Source organism: Anguilla anguilla, chromosome 4 (genome assembly GCF_013347855.1).
Source record: "Anguilla anguilla isolate fAngAng1 chromosome 4, fAngAng1.pri, whole genome shotgun sequence".
NCBI classification, from domain to species: domain Eukaryota; kingdom Metazoa; phylum Chordata; class Actinopteri; order Anguilliformes; family Anguillidae; genus Anguilla; species Anguilla anguilla.
In genome coordinates this window covers 15,523,564-15,540,390 of record NC_049204.1, presented here as the reverse complement: position 1 = coordinate 15,540,390, position 16,827 = coordinate 15,523,564, and the positions used below count along the sequence as shown (strand labels likewise).

The 16,827-nt window shown below is 45.1% G+C and overlaps 1 protein-coding gene across 3 annotated transcripts in view; it reads left to right on the top strand.

The window, feature by feature from the left end:
- The window catches only part of pip4k2aa (phosphatidylinositol-5-phosphate 4-kinase, type II, alpha a), a 51,477-nt gene extending 36,590 nt beyond the window's left edge, over positions 1 to 14,887 (top strand). Inside the window, exons 4-11 of one of the 3 annotated variants that reach the window (XM_035413603.1) lie at positions 1,225 to 1,377; positions 2,111 to 2,257; positions 2,446 to 2,484; positions 7,394 to 7,492; positions 12,129 to 12,242; positions 13,229 to 13,469; positions 14,374 to 14,477; positions 14,730 to 14,887. In XM_035413603.1, the coding sequence (XP_035269494.1) occupies positions 1,225 to 1,377; positions 2,111 to 2,257; positions 2,446 to 2,484; positions 7,394 to 7,492; positions 12,129 to 12,242; positions 13,229 to 13,469; positions 14,374 to 14,477; positions 14,730 to 14,810 (978 nt within the window). In that variant the 3' untranslated portion in view covers positions 14,811 to 14,887. Of the gene's footprint in view, positions 1 to 1,224; positions 1,378 to 2,110; positions 2,258 to 2,445; positions 2,485 to 7,390; positions 7,493 to 12,128; positions 12,243 to 13,228; positions 13,470 to 14,373; positions 14,478 to 14,729 lie in introns of all 3 variants that reach the window. The other 2 variants (XM_035413602.1, XM_035413604.1) reach the window with 2 other exon arrangements.
- Positions 14,888 to 16,827: the final 1,940 nt, after the last annotated feature.

The window sequence follows — 16,827 nt, the reverse complement described above, 5'->3', positions numbered from 1 at the left end:
AGAGAGGGGCAGCCAGCGGACTGTAGGAGAGACTGAATCCCTGAGTCAGACAGGGAGGCGTGCTCCCCTCCCCCTGTAGAACTGTTCTCAGCTGCATCGCTCAGCTCTTCTGGTACAAACTCACAGCAATTCCCAAGCCTCAGACGCAAATGGGGGAAATGATTTGTACATGATTTTTTTGGTCTGAAAAAATCTGATCTGGGGAAATTTAATTTTCTGGTTTTGACCTCATTTAACCCTCCTGTTATGTTGCGGGTCAAATTGACCCTTTTTAAAGTTTGAAAATCTAGGAAAAATACTTAAAATTATTTTTTCAGTATGAAACTTCTTCTACTGGCCTTAATTAGTGTAATCAACATTTTAAATGAAAATGGTTTATTTCATGTATATGCAAACCCCCCCTGTATGGGGATTGACCCGGGAACATTTTTGCTGTACCTAAAAAATGAACAGAACAGGAGGGTTAAGGATTTGTACAAGAATTTGATCTAGAAATAGAAAACCAGGATACACACAAGCATCATACATAGCGGTCTGTCATTCTAAAGTTTGTCTAGTTGTGTGGTTTTTGTATAGGATTGTGTGTATATTGCACTGCTTTTATTCTCGTTATACTAAAGCACATATAACAGGGAAACTTGCCATTCCCATTAACCAAAATGTGGAGTATGTGGAGCTTTAAATGTGAACTGGCCAATGTGAACTGTTGAAAGGAAACGTGTTATGTGTTTTAATAGTGAATTTAAATGTGCTTGAATGAACTCAAGTTCATTTTTCCACCTGCAGTCCAGAAGGTTTGTAGCACAGCTGTCTTTGAGAACTGCGATGCCTGGTTGCCATGGTAGTTCAGAGGTGACCAAGCCAAGTCCTGGAGAGTCACAGGCTCTGCTGGCTTTCGTTGTAACTTGCCATTTGGCCAATTGATCAATTAGAGCAGTCAGTTACACAGTCATCTCACCTCACCTGGTTTCTTGGGTCTAAAGTGATTGTTGTATGTATGGTGAAAACCAAAAACAGCAGACCCTTGTGGCTCACTGGGACCAGGGTTGTCCAGGCCTGTGGTAGTTGAATTAGGCTAATGGGTCTCTGAGCACCCAAAACTCACAGACCTGAGTCATCGTCCACCATCCCCCCCAGTGGCTCACATTATGCATTTCTCATGTCAGTGACAGCACCGTTTTGGAAAGTGTCCCATCTCACTCAGCCTCCCGCCTTTTCCTGCAGAATTCCCTGACCCGAAGCGCCCCCGTCACCAGCGACGCCCAAGGTCGCAGCGGGGCGCGCTTCCACACCTCCTACGACAAGAGGTACGTCATCAAGACCATCACCAGCGAGGACGTGGCCGAGATGCACAACATCCTCAAGAAGTACCACCAGGTACGGTACCTGCTCCCCAGTCAGCCACCGTTCTCAGTGCTCAGATATGGCTTTGCTTACTGCATGTACCTTCAGGCGTCTGGCGTATTTCCATTTTGTGACTTTACTGTTAATTTGTCCCTTTGAATTTGTCCCTTTGAATAATGCTGCAGGTTTATGGGTTGTGAAGCACAGTTGCTCAAAGCCTGACTTGGTTTATTTTGGTGGTTCTTGAAGTGTTTGGTACTACAATTGTACAATAACTGATACTGAATTCATAAAGGATGAAAGTATATTATTTGTATGAACTCCTATCCTTGTATCCATCACATGCCTTTAAATGACAGCTGGCGTAAGGTGCAGCTTCCTGATTATTCACAATCACAGTCTGCTCGTATTATAGGAAATAATATGTGGATTCTATCCTTTTGGATATTGCCACTATCCAGTTGGATTTTGCACCTATTTGACAATTTCGTAAGAACATAAAAAAGCCATATCTGTGAGCAGAAAACTTGGTGGTCTTAATCATTTCCCTGCTTGAGTCCATGTTTTGCAGTTATGAGTCTGGCACTTGGAAAGAATACTGTACCATTGCTCGGTTATTTTTTAACTGGGATGTAGCTACTCATTTCATTTGTGTCACAAGGTACTCTGTGTTAAGGCTGAGGCTTTATCGCACACGCACACACACACACCTTCGCACAGATACTCACATACAAGCGTATACCCCACCTTGCATTTTCCCTCGCAGTTCATCGTGGAGTGTCATGGCAACACGCTGCTTCCCCAGTTCCTGGGCATGTACCGCCTCACGGTGGACGGAGACGAGACCTACATGATCGTCACTCGCAACGTCTTCAGCCACCGGCTCTCGGTCTACAAGAAGTATGACCTCAAGGTGATTGAGAGAACCCGCCGATCACATTAATTATGCAGCACCTTTCTCCATTTGAAGAATCACAAAATGTGAATGGTGAGAACAACATCCTTGGCCAAAGTTAAGCACCAAAACCAGACCTCTCCTGTGTGTTGCCCTTGCTGACGAAAGACGTCATTTTAAATTGCATGTCTGTTTTTGGATTTCAGGGCTCCACAGTTGCCAGAGAGGCGAGCGACAAGGAGAAGGTAAACCGACCGGACATATCTCATTTTGTATTTTAGAAGTTGCCATTGAAAAGCTGTGATCTGGACAGGAAGTTCAGATGTACAGTCTTATTACCCTAAGGTTTTTAGTGGTCATCTGTCAAGCCATGTGGAGGAAGAAATTCTGTGTTCAGTCCTGAGGAAATTCCTCTGTGTTCAAAATGACTGGGTATGGCCAATCCACAAACCAACGGAAAAGGGCTACCAGCTCTGGCCTTTGTCACTTCCATAATGGCAAAATGACAATGTCAGAAACAAAAAAGAATCCATGCTCCATTCCTCTTTTAGTTTTCATGTTCAGTCTTTTGTTTCTGTCACACATCGGTTCTCTTTTGTTCGATCCCAACTTGTGGCTGTTATGTGGAAGCTTGAAATGCCGTCCTCTGCAGCCAGAGGGCTTCCTGGATGCCTCGTGTTTGTGTTCGTGTTTGTGTTTGTGTTCGTGTGGGTGTGTGTGCTGTGGGGGTGTGTTCGTGGGAGTGCGGTGTTGCATGCAGTACTGTGTCCACTAGCGAAGAAGCGAGAGGACAGAAAGCAACTATTTAAGAGTGTACTATTCATTTGATGAAATGTGTACCTGTCCATCGTCTTCTGGAACAATGGAGAAAAAATGACCAGGGAAAACAACGCGAGACTAGTCAGTGAGTAACGTACCTGAGTAAGGCTGGGTCATCTTACTCAAGAGGCGCTCTATCCGTCAATGCGTCTTTGCCGCATCCCAGTCAAGTGATGCTGTCTTACTGGTTTTTGCACACTTCCAAGTATTCTTCAAAGCAAGTAAACTATGGCCTTTATAAACCAAGCCAGAGACGGAGAACACTGCTATATCACAGTGTCATGCAGGGTATTTTTCTGACCGTATGTAGAGCTCTGTGGTCATTACATTAATGTGGACCAAAGTTCCCAGGTCACCTGACCTGAAAAGCCTGATTTTATTCTATTTTATTTTTTTTTCATTTTCCACCATGGCCTGCAGTAACATAATCCTTTTAGCTGCGTAGATGACAGCCAGCAGGTCATTTGATTTGAGGCTCCCGCAACAATAACTGAAATGATTACTGTAGCGGATCAGGGAGGGGAAACCGCGGGACGTAGATGGAAATGGCATTTAATGAGATGACATGGGTGAGCAGGTGCAGATTTTCCCCTACACGGTCCAGTGGTTTGTGTGTGAAGCCATTTTTCTCGAGGCTCAAATGATAAACTGTACCGAAAAAGGCTGACCTCAACCCAGTGAGCCCCTGTCCTAAAGACCCCTCCAACTATGATGCCCAAGTGCATCTATGGCTTTTCTCCTTCAAGACAGTTTTTCAGTCATCTTATTTATGGTTCTGGAGACCGTTTTAGCATGTACTCACTGTGAATTAGCCTTAGCCGGCTCCATACATGATAGACAATTCCCTGTAACTAGGTAGCTTAGTTTCTCAGACAGTTCAACAGTAACTTGCTTGAAATTATATTGGAGTTTGTGGTTCTTCTGGACCAAACTTGGCGTAAGTTGAAATCCACCGTACATTGCCGGCAAATATCAAGCTAAGATGGGCTAAATGGTTAGTTCTCAATGTGTTCTGACACTGTAGCTGCACGACCGCATGACCTCACCACACGCAGTGTTGAAGGAGTCTTGGGTTTGCCTGGTTTCACACTGAGCTGTGGTAAACAAGTTATCTGATCTCCTCCGATCGCTGGCCTCGTTGCTAAAAGGCACGCTAAATCGAAGTCATCTCGAGCACAAAGGCAGTTTTGACATGCAGCAGTGGCATTACATTACACTTTATTGTAAAGCTTTTATCCAAAGGGACATATTGTCATAAAATATCAGTTATCCATAGCGATAAACGTAGTCTGGTTCACACAGTAAAGCATTGGCTAAGTGAGTGAAGTTGCGGCTAAGTCATAAGCTCAAAATGAGGCATGATTAAAAGAGATGATTAAGACCTACAACATCAAGATGAAGATAGAAGTGCAACATGAAAGTGCTGAAATACCAAGGTACAAGTGTTACATGAAAGTGATGCTTGATTGAGAATCTCCCTGCAGAGGAGTGTAGTGTTAAAGTTTGTCAGGGTACAGTCTGAAGAGATCTTCAGACCAAAGAGGAAAATGGGCAGTAATGGGGAGTTTGCTCCACCACTGGGGGGCTAGGCACTGTAGTACTAAGTACCATTAGTAGTGACGGTGAGCTGTCATAGTAGCAAGGACCTGTGAGGGATGACGAGTAGCTCCGTCTTGTTGAGGTTGAGCTTCAGGTGATGTCTAGCAATCCATGTTGAAATGTCAGACAGGTGGGCACATATTCTCTCATTAACCCATGTGGCAGAGTGGGGGAAAGAGAAGAAGAGTGGTGTGTCATCAGCATAGCAGTGGTCAGAGAAGCCATGTTAAGTAATGACTGAGCCAAGAGATTTAGCGCACATGGAAATCAGCAGAGGGCCCAGTACAGATCCCTGCAGGACTCCTTTAACAATGGGGTGAGGTGCAGAAACGGAGCCCTTCCAGGTGAACTGGTAGGAGCCAGGGCTTCCCCATGGGGCCACACGTGGGCGAGAAAGAGATTATAAGTGAAGAAACACTCCACCTGCCACTGAAAGTCCATAAATTACCACAGCAGCAGAAAAAGGCTTGCAGATCGATGAGGAGGATTAGCCAAACAATGAAACGTGTCTTTGTGTGGCTGACAGACAAAGACCCTTGCTGTGGTTACACAGTTTTACCTCCTTTCATTACCAATGGCTCAGTCACTTCCAGCAGCTCTATTCTGGGTGTAGATTTAGATAATAATTACTTAATTATCAAGTACTGCACAGGATAATTATATAAAGACCTCTCTCTACATGCATTAGCTTGACTTTAATTGATTTAAGCGAGCAAAACATACAATTATTTTCAACCGTCAAATTTCGTCATCCAAGCTTATTTAATTTTGGCACTGGCATTTGTTAGAAGCCCCCTTGTTGCATTGGCTAAACACAGGGGGGGAAACTGCGATTTGAGAGTGTAAGCTTTCCCTGAAATTCAGAAGTGCACAGAGGCACATGGACAGTTGCTTTGTTTCTTGCAAATGTTGAGGGTAGTCCTCGTTTTTGTACAGTAGCTCTTCATAAAAGGCCCAGATCTCCACCGGTTGTCGTGAAGTGTGGATTCAGTGGGACGTGGTCGTAGATAACGTTTCAGGCAGACGATAAAAGAGTGTGTACCTCCCCGCTGTGGTCTTTTACAGTTCACTCCTTCCCCCAGAGAAGGAAGGGGTTATGCAGTCAATCGCCGTATGTTCTGCTTCCATTCGTGATTGTATGTATGAGCATGAGGTGGGCACACTCACCTTTGTTCACTTCAGGTTTTATTTCCCAGAGTCCTCCAGTACAGTCGTATTAGGACTGATAATTACCCAATTAGGACAACTTGTTCTTTTCAACCAAAAGACAATGATGTTTTTGGGTGAACAGAGGTGCAGTGTACACATTGGATTTGCATACATACACAGACATGCCTGCACATTTTAATTTTGACCGGTTTTCTGTGCAACACGTTTGCATGAAGTTTTACATCCATGCATTTTGAAATATATATCTTATATGCAGTCATATATACACAGAACGTACCGCATTGCTTTTGTACAAGCTGTATATATTTGTCGTAAGATATATATCCAGCGGTCAAAGCCTCTTCGAAAAGTAATTGATGTTATCTCAATTACTCAGGCTGTTTTTGAATTATTATTTGTTTTGCCTCCTTTTCGTTCATGTTTTCTCATCACAAATTTTGCCAGCTGGTTGTCCGTCGAGGTCGCTTCCACAGACAGCGACGCTGCAGCCGCGTCAGCCTCACCCTGTCTCGTGGTCACGCCAGAGCGTGCACGCGTGTGCGCATGATGTCACAGGCTGCTGCCTGGCCCACGACCTTTACCCTCCAGGACTAGGCCGTCTGTCCATTGACTTTCACAGTTTGTAACTCACCATATGTAAATACTACAAGAGTTCAAGTGTATGAATACTGTCTGAGTTTAGATATGCTCCTTTCTCATAAATCTCTATTATGGGTAGTAGGAAGGGCCGGTGTTCTCTGGAATTTGTTATTACTTAAGCAGAAGCTAAATCCATAGGCACTGTACAACAACATAAAGAATTTTGTGCCCATGATTGATGACCGTCATTAAGACCGGTTTTGCTGCGCATACAAAAATAAATAAATTAAAAGAAAAACTGCGGACAAACGCATAAAAGTCGATTCAGCAATGAATAGCTTCGGATCACTTAGATCGCTCCCAAGGACAGTTGTATTACACATATTCTGGCATTTCTACGCGTACTCTTGCACTAAATGTTTATCACCTGATCAACGCTTCAATTTTTCATGCGGTGTCTTTCCGTAAAATTGAATCCAGCAGTAAGCCGACTGGAAATGTGTTTTATGTCTGTTCTGGCGATTTGTCTTGGAGCACTCGACTGAAAACGCACCATGTGTGGTTCTATGAGGAAAAGAAGCAAAGCTTTTATAAAACAGTCATGTATAGGCCATTAGTTTGGCGAGCGTTGAGTACAAGCTACGAAAAGCAGCCCCAAAGGGTTAAGTTTTATTTACTTTTTCTAGAACTAAAATGCATTACAAGCTCTAAATAGATGCATACCAATCCTGGCACTTGCATTAGAAACCAATTCGTTTTTTTTATCCTCAGTCAACAGCACATGGTGTCCTTTTAATGCAAAATACAGTGATTTACAGAAGATCAAGAGCAAAAACGCTTGGAAAAAAACACAAGTGAACATCTATGGTGCTCTGTATGCGAAACGTCCGTGAAACTTCCAGAAAGCACTGGCCTGGTTGATAAAAGATGATGCCGTTGTGAATGAATGAGCCTGAAAACCCTGCCTCTCCTTCCCTGTTGTAGCAGCCCCGCCCACCCGAGGAGGCCGCGCCCCCCAAATCGCGCATGCACCAAAAGCTGCAAACGATCAGGATCGCCACGCGTTTTTACTGCGCCATCAAAAACGTAAGAGGCATGCAGCAGAGGGGGAGTGAACCCAGACGACCAGTGATCAGTGACTTCACACACGCCCGCTCCTTCATTCTCCGTAGCCTTCTCCGTTCAGTGACGGTTCACTTGTGGTTCTGTTGAGTTTCTGTTCGGATCTCCTTTTCAAAGGTGTAATTGGGACCCAATGGACCATTCCTTAGGACCGAGGTGTACTTAATGTGACAAATGTACTTTTACCTCTGTATAGCATAATGGATTTGTCTGTGATCAAAATGAAAACTTCATTCATTATCATTATTTTTGATGGAAATTCAGTCAGGAATGCAGAGCATATGCCATATATTCTAGAAGTTACCCCTTTTTCTGGTTACAGCAACATGTCACAATCATGCCTTAAATCAGAACTACATTTTTTAACTTAAGAAACTTCTCTCTTAGATTTAAACTTAATGCTTTAAGGTGTAAGATCACAAATATTTGATTAGAATGTTCTTAACTGAACATTCTAATCCTGGTGTAACAATCAATACTGGAGCTCTAGAACAGTTTTTTTTTTAAGTTCCATTAAACCTAGTCTTCGAAGGGTTAAATCAGTGGGAACAGTAGTTGGAGTTTGCTTATTCTCTGGCACATCATTTCTGTTGAATGAACTGATAATCAGTACAGGTCAGGCTGTGCGAAGGACCATAAGCCAACATATTCTCATGCTCTGTTTCAATTACTGACTAATAGGAGCTGCCAATTAAGGCTGCAATTACAAAGCGCTTTTATCTGGGAGGTACAAAGGAACAATTACATTGCCGCGGTGCACGGATGTAGGATTTTTGTTTGGGAGGAGATCACGTTTTAGGGTATTGTCTTGAACGTTGTTCAAAGAGGTAAAGTACTACCCAACGTGATGCTTTCATTTTCAAGGGTGATGATCCAGACCTAGTAACACCCCACCCTTTCGGAAGGACATTTTAACCTTCTGAGCAGACTACTACACGCTATAATATTGTGATGCAAGACACAGTAAAGCAAAATGCTTCAATCAGCTCATGTGCAATACAACATAATTGTAGATTAAGAATACTGAATTGAAAATGCACTTGTTCATGTGGGCTTCTGCCATGACTGCTCTGCCATTAGCGCTGTGCATTTTTGACGACTTGTGGGTGGGCATATAAATTTTGAACTGAGAAACCCGTATTCTTTTGCGCGTGGGAGAAACCTCACAGCTGCACGAGGTGCTGTACCGCCAGTTTCCCCAGCACAGCGCACTTCCGCTGAACGTCTCTCTCTCTCTCTCTCTCTGTCCTGAGGTGTGAAGGTAGGCTCCTTACCTCAGCACAATTCTCACTGAATGCGTAATGTCCTCTCGTGTAACCCCGGCAGAAACTGCCCCTTTTTTTTGGTCTGACTCTGCGATTTCACCCAGAAGGGTGTAGCCTTGCTTCCTTTGATCGGCCAGGCTCTGCATCGATCCGCTAGGCTTAGCCATCTCAAGTCACTTTCAAGTACACGGGGCCTTCATAGACGAGCACCAATTCCGTCGGGGTGTAGCTAAGAATATACATAAAAGCATCGCTGAGTCTAGCTCGTTTTAACATCCGTCAGATCTGACACCATCCACCTTTTTTGCTATGCATTGGTTACTTGTGGAACAGAAGGGAATTGTCCAGAATCCAGCATCCTTCTTACCATCTTACCACAATGAGGTATAGCATCATTTCTAACAAGCTGTCAAAAGGCGGTCTTTTGACTGGGTATCCCCCTTTCTAGAAATGGGAACAATCACTAAAGCCGCGTTTCCACCAAAATTACCCGGAACTTTCAGTCCCAGGAACTACTTTACCAGGAACTAAAAGGTTCCTTCAGCCAATGGTTGTCTGCGTTTCCACCGGGGTCTAAAGTACCGCGAAGATTAGGCAAATTAGCCCACTGACGTTGTCGTCGGTCCATCTGTCATATGATTTCTTCTGTAACCCCATACTACCACCGAAGTAGCCTACATTATTTTCTAATAACCGGGACAGCCCGGAGGGGTTTATTCCACTTATATACAACGGGTTACCAACAATGACTATATATGGTTACTTTTGTATTTATTGATTTTCATATATCCTCTCAAACACATTCATTAACAGCAGAAAACATGCACACGTTGTAAACAATTTGCTGTTTTATTACTTTCTCGTCGTCAATTCCATATAGGCTAATCGCAAAATGACAAGAATAGAACGAAAACTCGGACTTGCGTGAAAATGTAATTTTAGTAGTGGTACAGCCACCGTTTGCTTTCCTTCGAAGTTACTGCTAGCCGAGCAGCGAAGTGTGCCCTCCAGATGCGAACCATGCACCATAAATGAGTCCATAGTCTTCCTGGTCTTTTCGTGAAATTGAAAAATGGCAGTAAAAATGAGTAAAATTACGGCAGTCTGAAAAAGCTAAAGGGAAGATTACTAGAATTAACCTGTTATTTTACCCGGATAAAAAGTGCGGAAGGTGATTTCCAGTTTGCTTGTACTGTATCACCAATGTTAATTATGCAGAACTACCGCATACCTCACATAACTGTATCAAACGTTTTGAGTCAATTACAACGGGCTAACAAAGAAAATCCGGAAGAAAATATTCAGCAACCGAATTAATCCGTTTGAATGTTTTGGTAGCCTACGTAATATGCTGTCCCAGCACGAATGCTTAGCATTTTATAAAACGAATACTAAAGCAAGAAAAGAACAGAAGAGCACACGTTATAATTCCAAGACGTTGACAGGCTATAACCAAAAGTAGGCTACTGCGCCGCATAACATACAAGTTTGATTTGTTATTATGAAAATAAATTGGTTTGCCGCTGCATATTTTCAAACATGGCGGGTAATGGCGGAAAATAAATACAACACAAATGCTACGAGTACTCGACCAATCAGAAATGTTCAGCGCTGCAAGCTCCACCCAAAAGGTTCCTGTACTTTCGGAAAGTACTACCCCCCGAGCAGGAACGTTTTGGGGGGTAAAACAAAGCCCCCAGAACTAAATTTAGACCCTAGTTCCTGCGGTGGAAACGCACTGAGTTCCTCAAAAGGTTCCTAGTTCCGGGGTATAGTTCCTGCGGTGGAAACGCGGCTTAAACTAAACGTAGTGGTTTATACCGCAGTGTGGAGCTGTGTTTGGTATGTGTGGTTTGGTAGAAACACAGGTGATATGTTGACATTGTGGTTACAGCAGAGCCCTGCACATGCTTCTATCTAAGTTGTAAAAATGGATTCAGCAAGATTCATGCAGTGGGCATGTTTCATAAAGAATGCAAGTGCACAGGTGCATACTGTTACTTCAGTTTATTGTCCCTGGCCTCTGTCTTCAAGGCTTGCAGTCTCCTGGTGACAGTAAGGCTCAGTGCCAATTCAGAACACCTTTTATCATTAGCCTCTGTAGCCATTATAACTTGTCCTTCGGGTGGTGTAACCAAAACAGAGATAAAATGTAGCTCAGCCGGAATCATGAGTTGAGGCTATATTCTGGTCTTATGCTAGAAGGCCAGTTTTGCTGTCGTTATCGTCCGCACTTTGTGTGCACATTTATTATCGGACAGTCATTTGAGCTGATTTATTTTTCCCTCAGTGATTGAATCGGTATGAGCCGGTCTTCCTTTTCCCCTTGTATTTCCTAATGAGGATTCCAGATATGGGGTGGGCTGCCTGTCCTCAGACTTCAGTTGAGATTTGTGTAGTGCTTCTATATACAGAATGGTGGGATTGTCTAAGTTAACAGTGAGAAAGTGGCTGAGGAAAGGTAAGTTCCATTCATCTGGGATTGCAGAGAACATCAACAGTGACATTTAAATTATTTTAAATGTTCAGTAATTGGCAAATAAACAGCATTCAGTGACAGAAAAGGGGTTCTGTGCATCATCCCATGTGAAGGTTTTGACTTGTTTATTCATTTAATGTGCTGCAGTGTCCAGCTGAGAGGTAGTGTAAACCCACAGAACTGACCTCCAATTTGAGTGTCCTCTCTAAATCAGATTGTGTGTGTGTGTGCGTGTGCGTGTGCGCGCGTGCGCGTGCGTGTCTCTCCTCTGCGTGAGTGTGTGTGTCTCCTCTGTGTTTGTGTGTGTGTGTGTGTGTGTGCGCGCACTGTTGGGTAGAACTGCAGGTTGCGGTGGCTGCTGTGCTGTCACTGTGAGTCAGTGCATGCTCTTGCAGCATCAACAGCGAGGCCCTCACCTTCCAGAGGTCATAATGGCTGCCTCTCGTCTCGCATGTCACGTAGCCCCCGGTGGCAGTACCAGGCATGAGACAGGCTGAGAGTCTCTCTCGTAGCCCAGCAGCGCCCTCTGTGGTCACATCAGTTACTGTCAGGAGATTATGCTTTTTCAGCTTGGTGTCTGAGAACAGTGAATAACAGAGGAAATCTCATGCCTCAGTGTAATGTAGCAGAAAACAAAATATCCTGCATAATGCATAATGCTTCACACACAATAACATAATTTGCGTGCTCTGTGAAAAACTATTTGCCCTCATCGTAAGATTTGTCATGACGAGTTTCGCGACTCTTTGAAGGGCACCGCCGTGTTAGAGGCAGTGCACGACTAAAGCTAGCAGCTTCCTCCGCAGCGACTACGCGTTCACCTTTTCCCGGGCGTTTACCGTCCCAATGTCATTAGGCCAAGGAGCTGCCCACGTACAAGGACAACGACTTCATCAACGACGGCCAAAAGATCTACGTGGACGAGAACAACAAGAAGCTGTTCCTGGAGAAGCTGAGGAAGGACGTGGAGGTGAGCGGAGAGAGGCCGCAGCAGCAGGCTGGTTCTGTGTGACTGTATGACGCCTGCGAGCATGAACACACACATTAACCCACCACGCTGGCGTTAGCATGTAGCCCTCACCTGGGTTTTAGTAGCAGAACACATCTACAGGGGGGGAGCAAACGTCTGAGGACTTTTGGACCGGTTGTTTTCACAGTATTATCAAGGGTTAATACAATTATGATACTACATTTATACTTCTTATTCAAGAATACATTATTTTGAATGATTCAAGACAAAACAAAAGTGTAGGTATTTACTGAAGGTCAAAGCTCGTTAGCACTTGGCGTGTCTGCGTTTTGACTTGATTACTGCCGTCACTGTGCTGGCATGGATTATACCATCTTATGCAACACCTCATCTTCCATTTTATCCCAGCACTTTCTCAACACTTCCCATGGATGATCTGTTGACGTTAACTGATGTTTGGCCTTTTCCCTCTTCACCTGCTCCCACAGATGTTTGACTAGGTTCAAGTCCAGTGACTGGTGGGAATAGCGTAATAATAAGCTCCCGTTGTTCTCAATAATTGAAGACAAGAAGTGTAATTGGTGTATCATAATTGCATTATTCCTTGATAAATAATGAAAACAACCAGGACTTGATAGTGTCCTCAGACCTTTGGTCCCCACTATACATATATGGAGTGTTAAGCATCAGGGGATGTTACCATGGAGAAACTGTGGAGTGGTTTTCTCTGAGTTTGTAAAAACAATACATGTGCCCTGCTTGGTGAATACACTCACCATAATGTTATCTCACAACCAACTAGAACATAACCAGATTGGTCTCCGAAGTTCCACATGATATTCCATGTTTGCCGGGCTGCTTCATGGCAGATCCAGGCTTTGCTTTGAAAACCCGTCTTATGCGGAAATGTCCGGGTTCATCACTCAGTCTGAATCCTGGCTCCCCTCTCCCTCTCCCTCTCCCTCCCTGGCCTCTCCTCCCTCCAGTTCCTGGCCCAGCTGAAGCTGATGGACTACAGCCTGCTGGTGGGCATCCACGACGTGGAGCGGGCGGAGCAGGAGGAGGTGGAGAGCGAGGACAACGAGGGCGAGGAGGAGGGCGAGAGCGACGGGGGCGCCGTGGGAACCCCGCCCGACAGCCCCAGCAACACGCTGGACAGCACCAAGCCCTTCGGCCCCGGGGAGTTCGACCCCACCATCGACGTCTACGCCATCAAGAGCCACGACAGTGAGTGGGAGTCTCAGGCCCGGCGATATGCCGCTACGATAAGTATCAAATGCAATAACGGTCATCGCCACCGTGTGGTGCATTGCTGTTCTTTTCATTTTTTTTTTTTTATTATACCTGATGCAGAGTCTGAGAGGGCCAAAGAGAGCCAATCAGCAGCAAGGCCTTGTAGCTTCCGTGTGATTAACAAAAACACATCTTGTGATCGCATGGAAATTGTATGACCTTGCTGCTGATTGGCTGTCTTATCAACGCACAACAGATATCAGTGGTAACGTTTTTCCCGGAAGAATTTCATGCAGCCTCTTAAGATTGGATCTTTATTATCGCATCAGGTATAATTGAAGAAAACGGACAAAAAGAAAGGCAATACACCATACGGTGGCGATGATCGCTACTGCATCTGACACCACACTTTCTTTACACTGATTCGTCAATGCATGGAACAGCTGCCGTTAAGTTCTAGTTTGCAGGATAATGTGGGCTGAACGGCCTGTTCTCATCAGTATGTGTTCTTGTATGCATGCGTACACTAACAGACATGCATACACGCAGATGCAAACCAATTGCTTGAACGGACACGCCCACAGACACAAGTGGGTTAGAGATTCTGTGCTGGATAAACCTGTCGAGAGCGGAAGACGAAAATTAGATTTTGCATTCAGCGATTATTCTGCCACTGTGATACAGCTCATTAATCTTCTGTTATTACATAATGATAATTATGGCTCACTGCAGCCTCTCAAATTACTGTATAACAGACATGGGAAACGTTCTCGCCAGCAATTAAAATCAACTGTGTGCCGCTGCTCAGCATCGCTGCTGCTTGCCTGCTCTGCGGCCAAAGCGCTGGTGCGAATGGTCACATGTCCGTAATGCGTCTCGCCAATTCTCTCGTCAAAAGGCGCTCCGAGGAAAGAGGTGTACTTCATGGCGATCATCGACATCCTGACGCATTACGACGCAAAGAAGAAGGCGGCCCACGCAGCCAAGACGGTGAAGCACGGGGTGAGTCTCCGGACCCGAGGGTACTGGCCACAGCAAAGGCTTCACCTGCCGCGATGCACACCATGCGACAGTAGGAAAAGCCTGCACCGCAAAAGATAAACCCTCTCCCGCTCTCTCTCCTGTTCCCTCTCCCGCTCCCTCTCCCTCTCTCTCTCCCGCTCCCTCTCCCTCTACTTCTCCCTCTCTGTCTCCTACTCCCTCTTCCTCTCCCTCCCTCTCTCTCTCCCTCTCTCTCCCTCTCCCTCGTTCCAGGCCGGGGCGGAGATCTCCACGGTGAACCCGGAGCAGTACTCCAAGAGGTTCTACGATTTCATCACCACCATTCTGTCGTAGCCTGGGTGGCGGCCAGGTGGAGCGGTGGGCGTGGCGGCAGGGCCTCTGCAAGGGGTTGAGCGCAGGAGCCCGGGGGTGGGGCGGGAGGGGGGTGGAGGGTAAGAGAGGGGCCCTGGTTTAAAGGGGGTGAGACGCGCACGATGCACCAGCGGGGACCATCTCAGCAGCTACAGCCTCCATTTTGTTTACATTTGATTTCCTTTTGTCCGTTTGCTTTTTTTTTGTTTTGTGGGACCAGACGAGCGAAAAACGGAGCAAAACGCGGAAATAACGATCAATTTGGATTTTTTGTTGTTGTTGTCGTTGTTGTTGTTGCTGTTGCCTAGTATATATCGTCCTTCCAGCATTCTTTCACTTCATCTTTGTTATTTTACTCTCCATTTTAATTGGAAATAACGTGCAGAGAGGGGGTTGGGGGAGCATGTCCAGTCTGTCGGGTTTGTTTAAAGGACTGGAGACAACAGCGATGTCTCCCCAGAACGGTCCTGTCATTTTTTTTTCCAGTTAACCAGCTCTAGCGGACGTTTGTGGAAGCTGGCCTTTCGAACAGGGAGGCGGAGCCAGTTGGAGGGGGAGGGACGGGAACTGAGCGCCAATAGCACGTCTGCGGAGCAGCCGGGGCGCCCCGCTTCCTTTATGTGGCCCCTCCCCTAAACACCAGGTCCGCCCTCTTCGTCATGGCGACCAGCAGCAGCAGCAGTGCTGTGCTGCACAGTACCTTCTCACTCATTCTTCTTCTGCACTCCAGACATGGGGAATCCCTCTCTCCTGTGTGCTTCCCATCCTGTGCACGGACAAGCACAATGTAATATATCGTCTCTTGCCTGTAAACTTTCATTTCCTGGGCCAAAATATTCTTTGCTCCAGAGAAAAAACTGGGGTGTGTTCAACAGGGGTAGTGCTCGAAGTACATTCCGCTTAGTAGTGTCACGTTATTAAATAAACCATTAACCTTAGAGTTAGGGCTAGGCGGAATGAACCTTTGGTAATTATCAAATGTATTTTGAGCACAGTAATGATCATTGCCCGCATGTAGTGTCTTGCCTTTCTTTGAGTCTTGTTTTTTTCTTTATACCTGCAGTGAACATCTGAACTTCAGAGGCAACATGAAATGTTTCCGGAAAACAAAATCACCACTGATGTCTATTGGATGTCGATAAGACAGCCAATCAGCAGCAAGGCCTTGCAGCTTCCATGTGATTGACAAAAACACATCACGTGATCACATGGAAGCTGTGTGACCTTGCTGCTGATTGGCTGCCTTATCAACATCCAGTAAGTATCAGTGGTGATTTTTTTTCACCGGAAGTGGTTCACGTTGCCTCTGAATTCTGGATGCTGGATTACTTCCACATCATTACTAAGGGAAAAAGACAGAAAGAAAGGCAATACACCACATGGTAGCTATGATTGTTATTACGCTCAAAAAATATTTAATAATTATCGAACGTGTATATATTGCCAAACCCTACCTAGAGTGCTCTGTAAAAGGTCAGAGGTGACTCTACTTGAGGTTGTCTCATTTTGGCAAAAAAATCACAACATTCGTGTTCGTGTGTGGCTCGTAAGTGAAACTGAGTGAGCCACTGCTCAGCTAGAATCCATTCTGAATCACTGAGCAGAAGAAAGAGAGAACTGCATCTCTTTGGGCGTTCTCTAGAAACATTGATGAGATTTGATTGACACCTTCATATCCCATCAGCACCCACATATGGTGTAGCACTTTTCAACAGGACGTCCATTGCATTAAACAGCACAGCGGGTCCATGTCATTCTACTGAGCACAGCCCTCAGATTTTTTTTTGTTTTTCTGTTACAAGAACCACTCCTAGCACACAAACCCTACTTGGCCTCTCATTCTTATTGCGTATGTTCTTGTGTCATCTTTTTAATGTACCTGGGAAAGGGGTGGAGTGTTAAGAAGAACATTCATCGCAGGGTCATCGTTCTTACATCCCTTATTTCACTTTCGGGTTGTGAATAGGTCTCTCGGAATTTTTAAGTTCCACAGCCATGT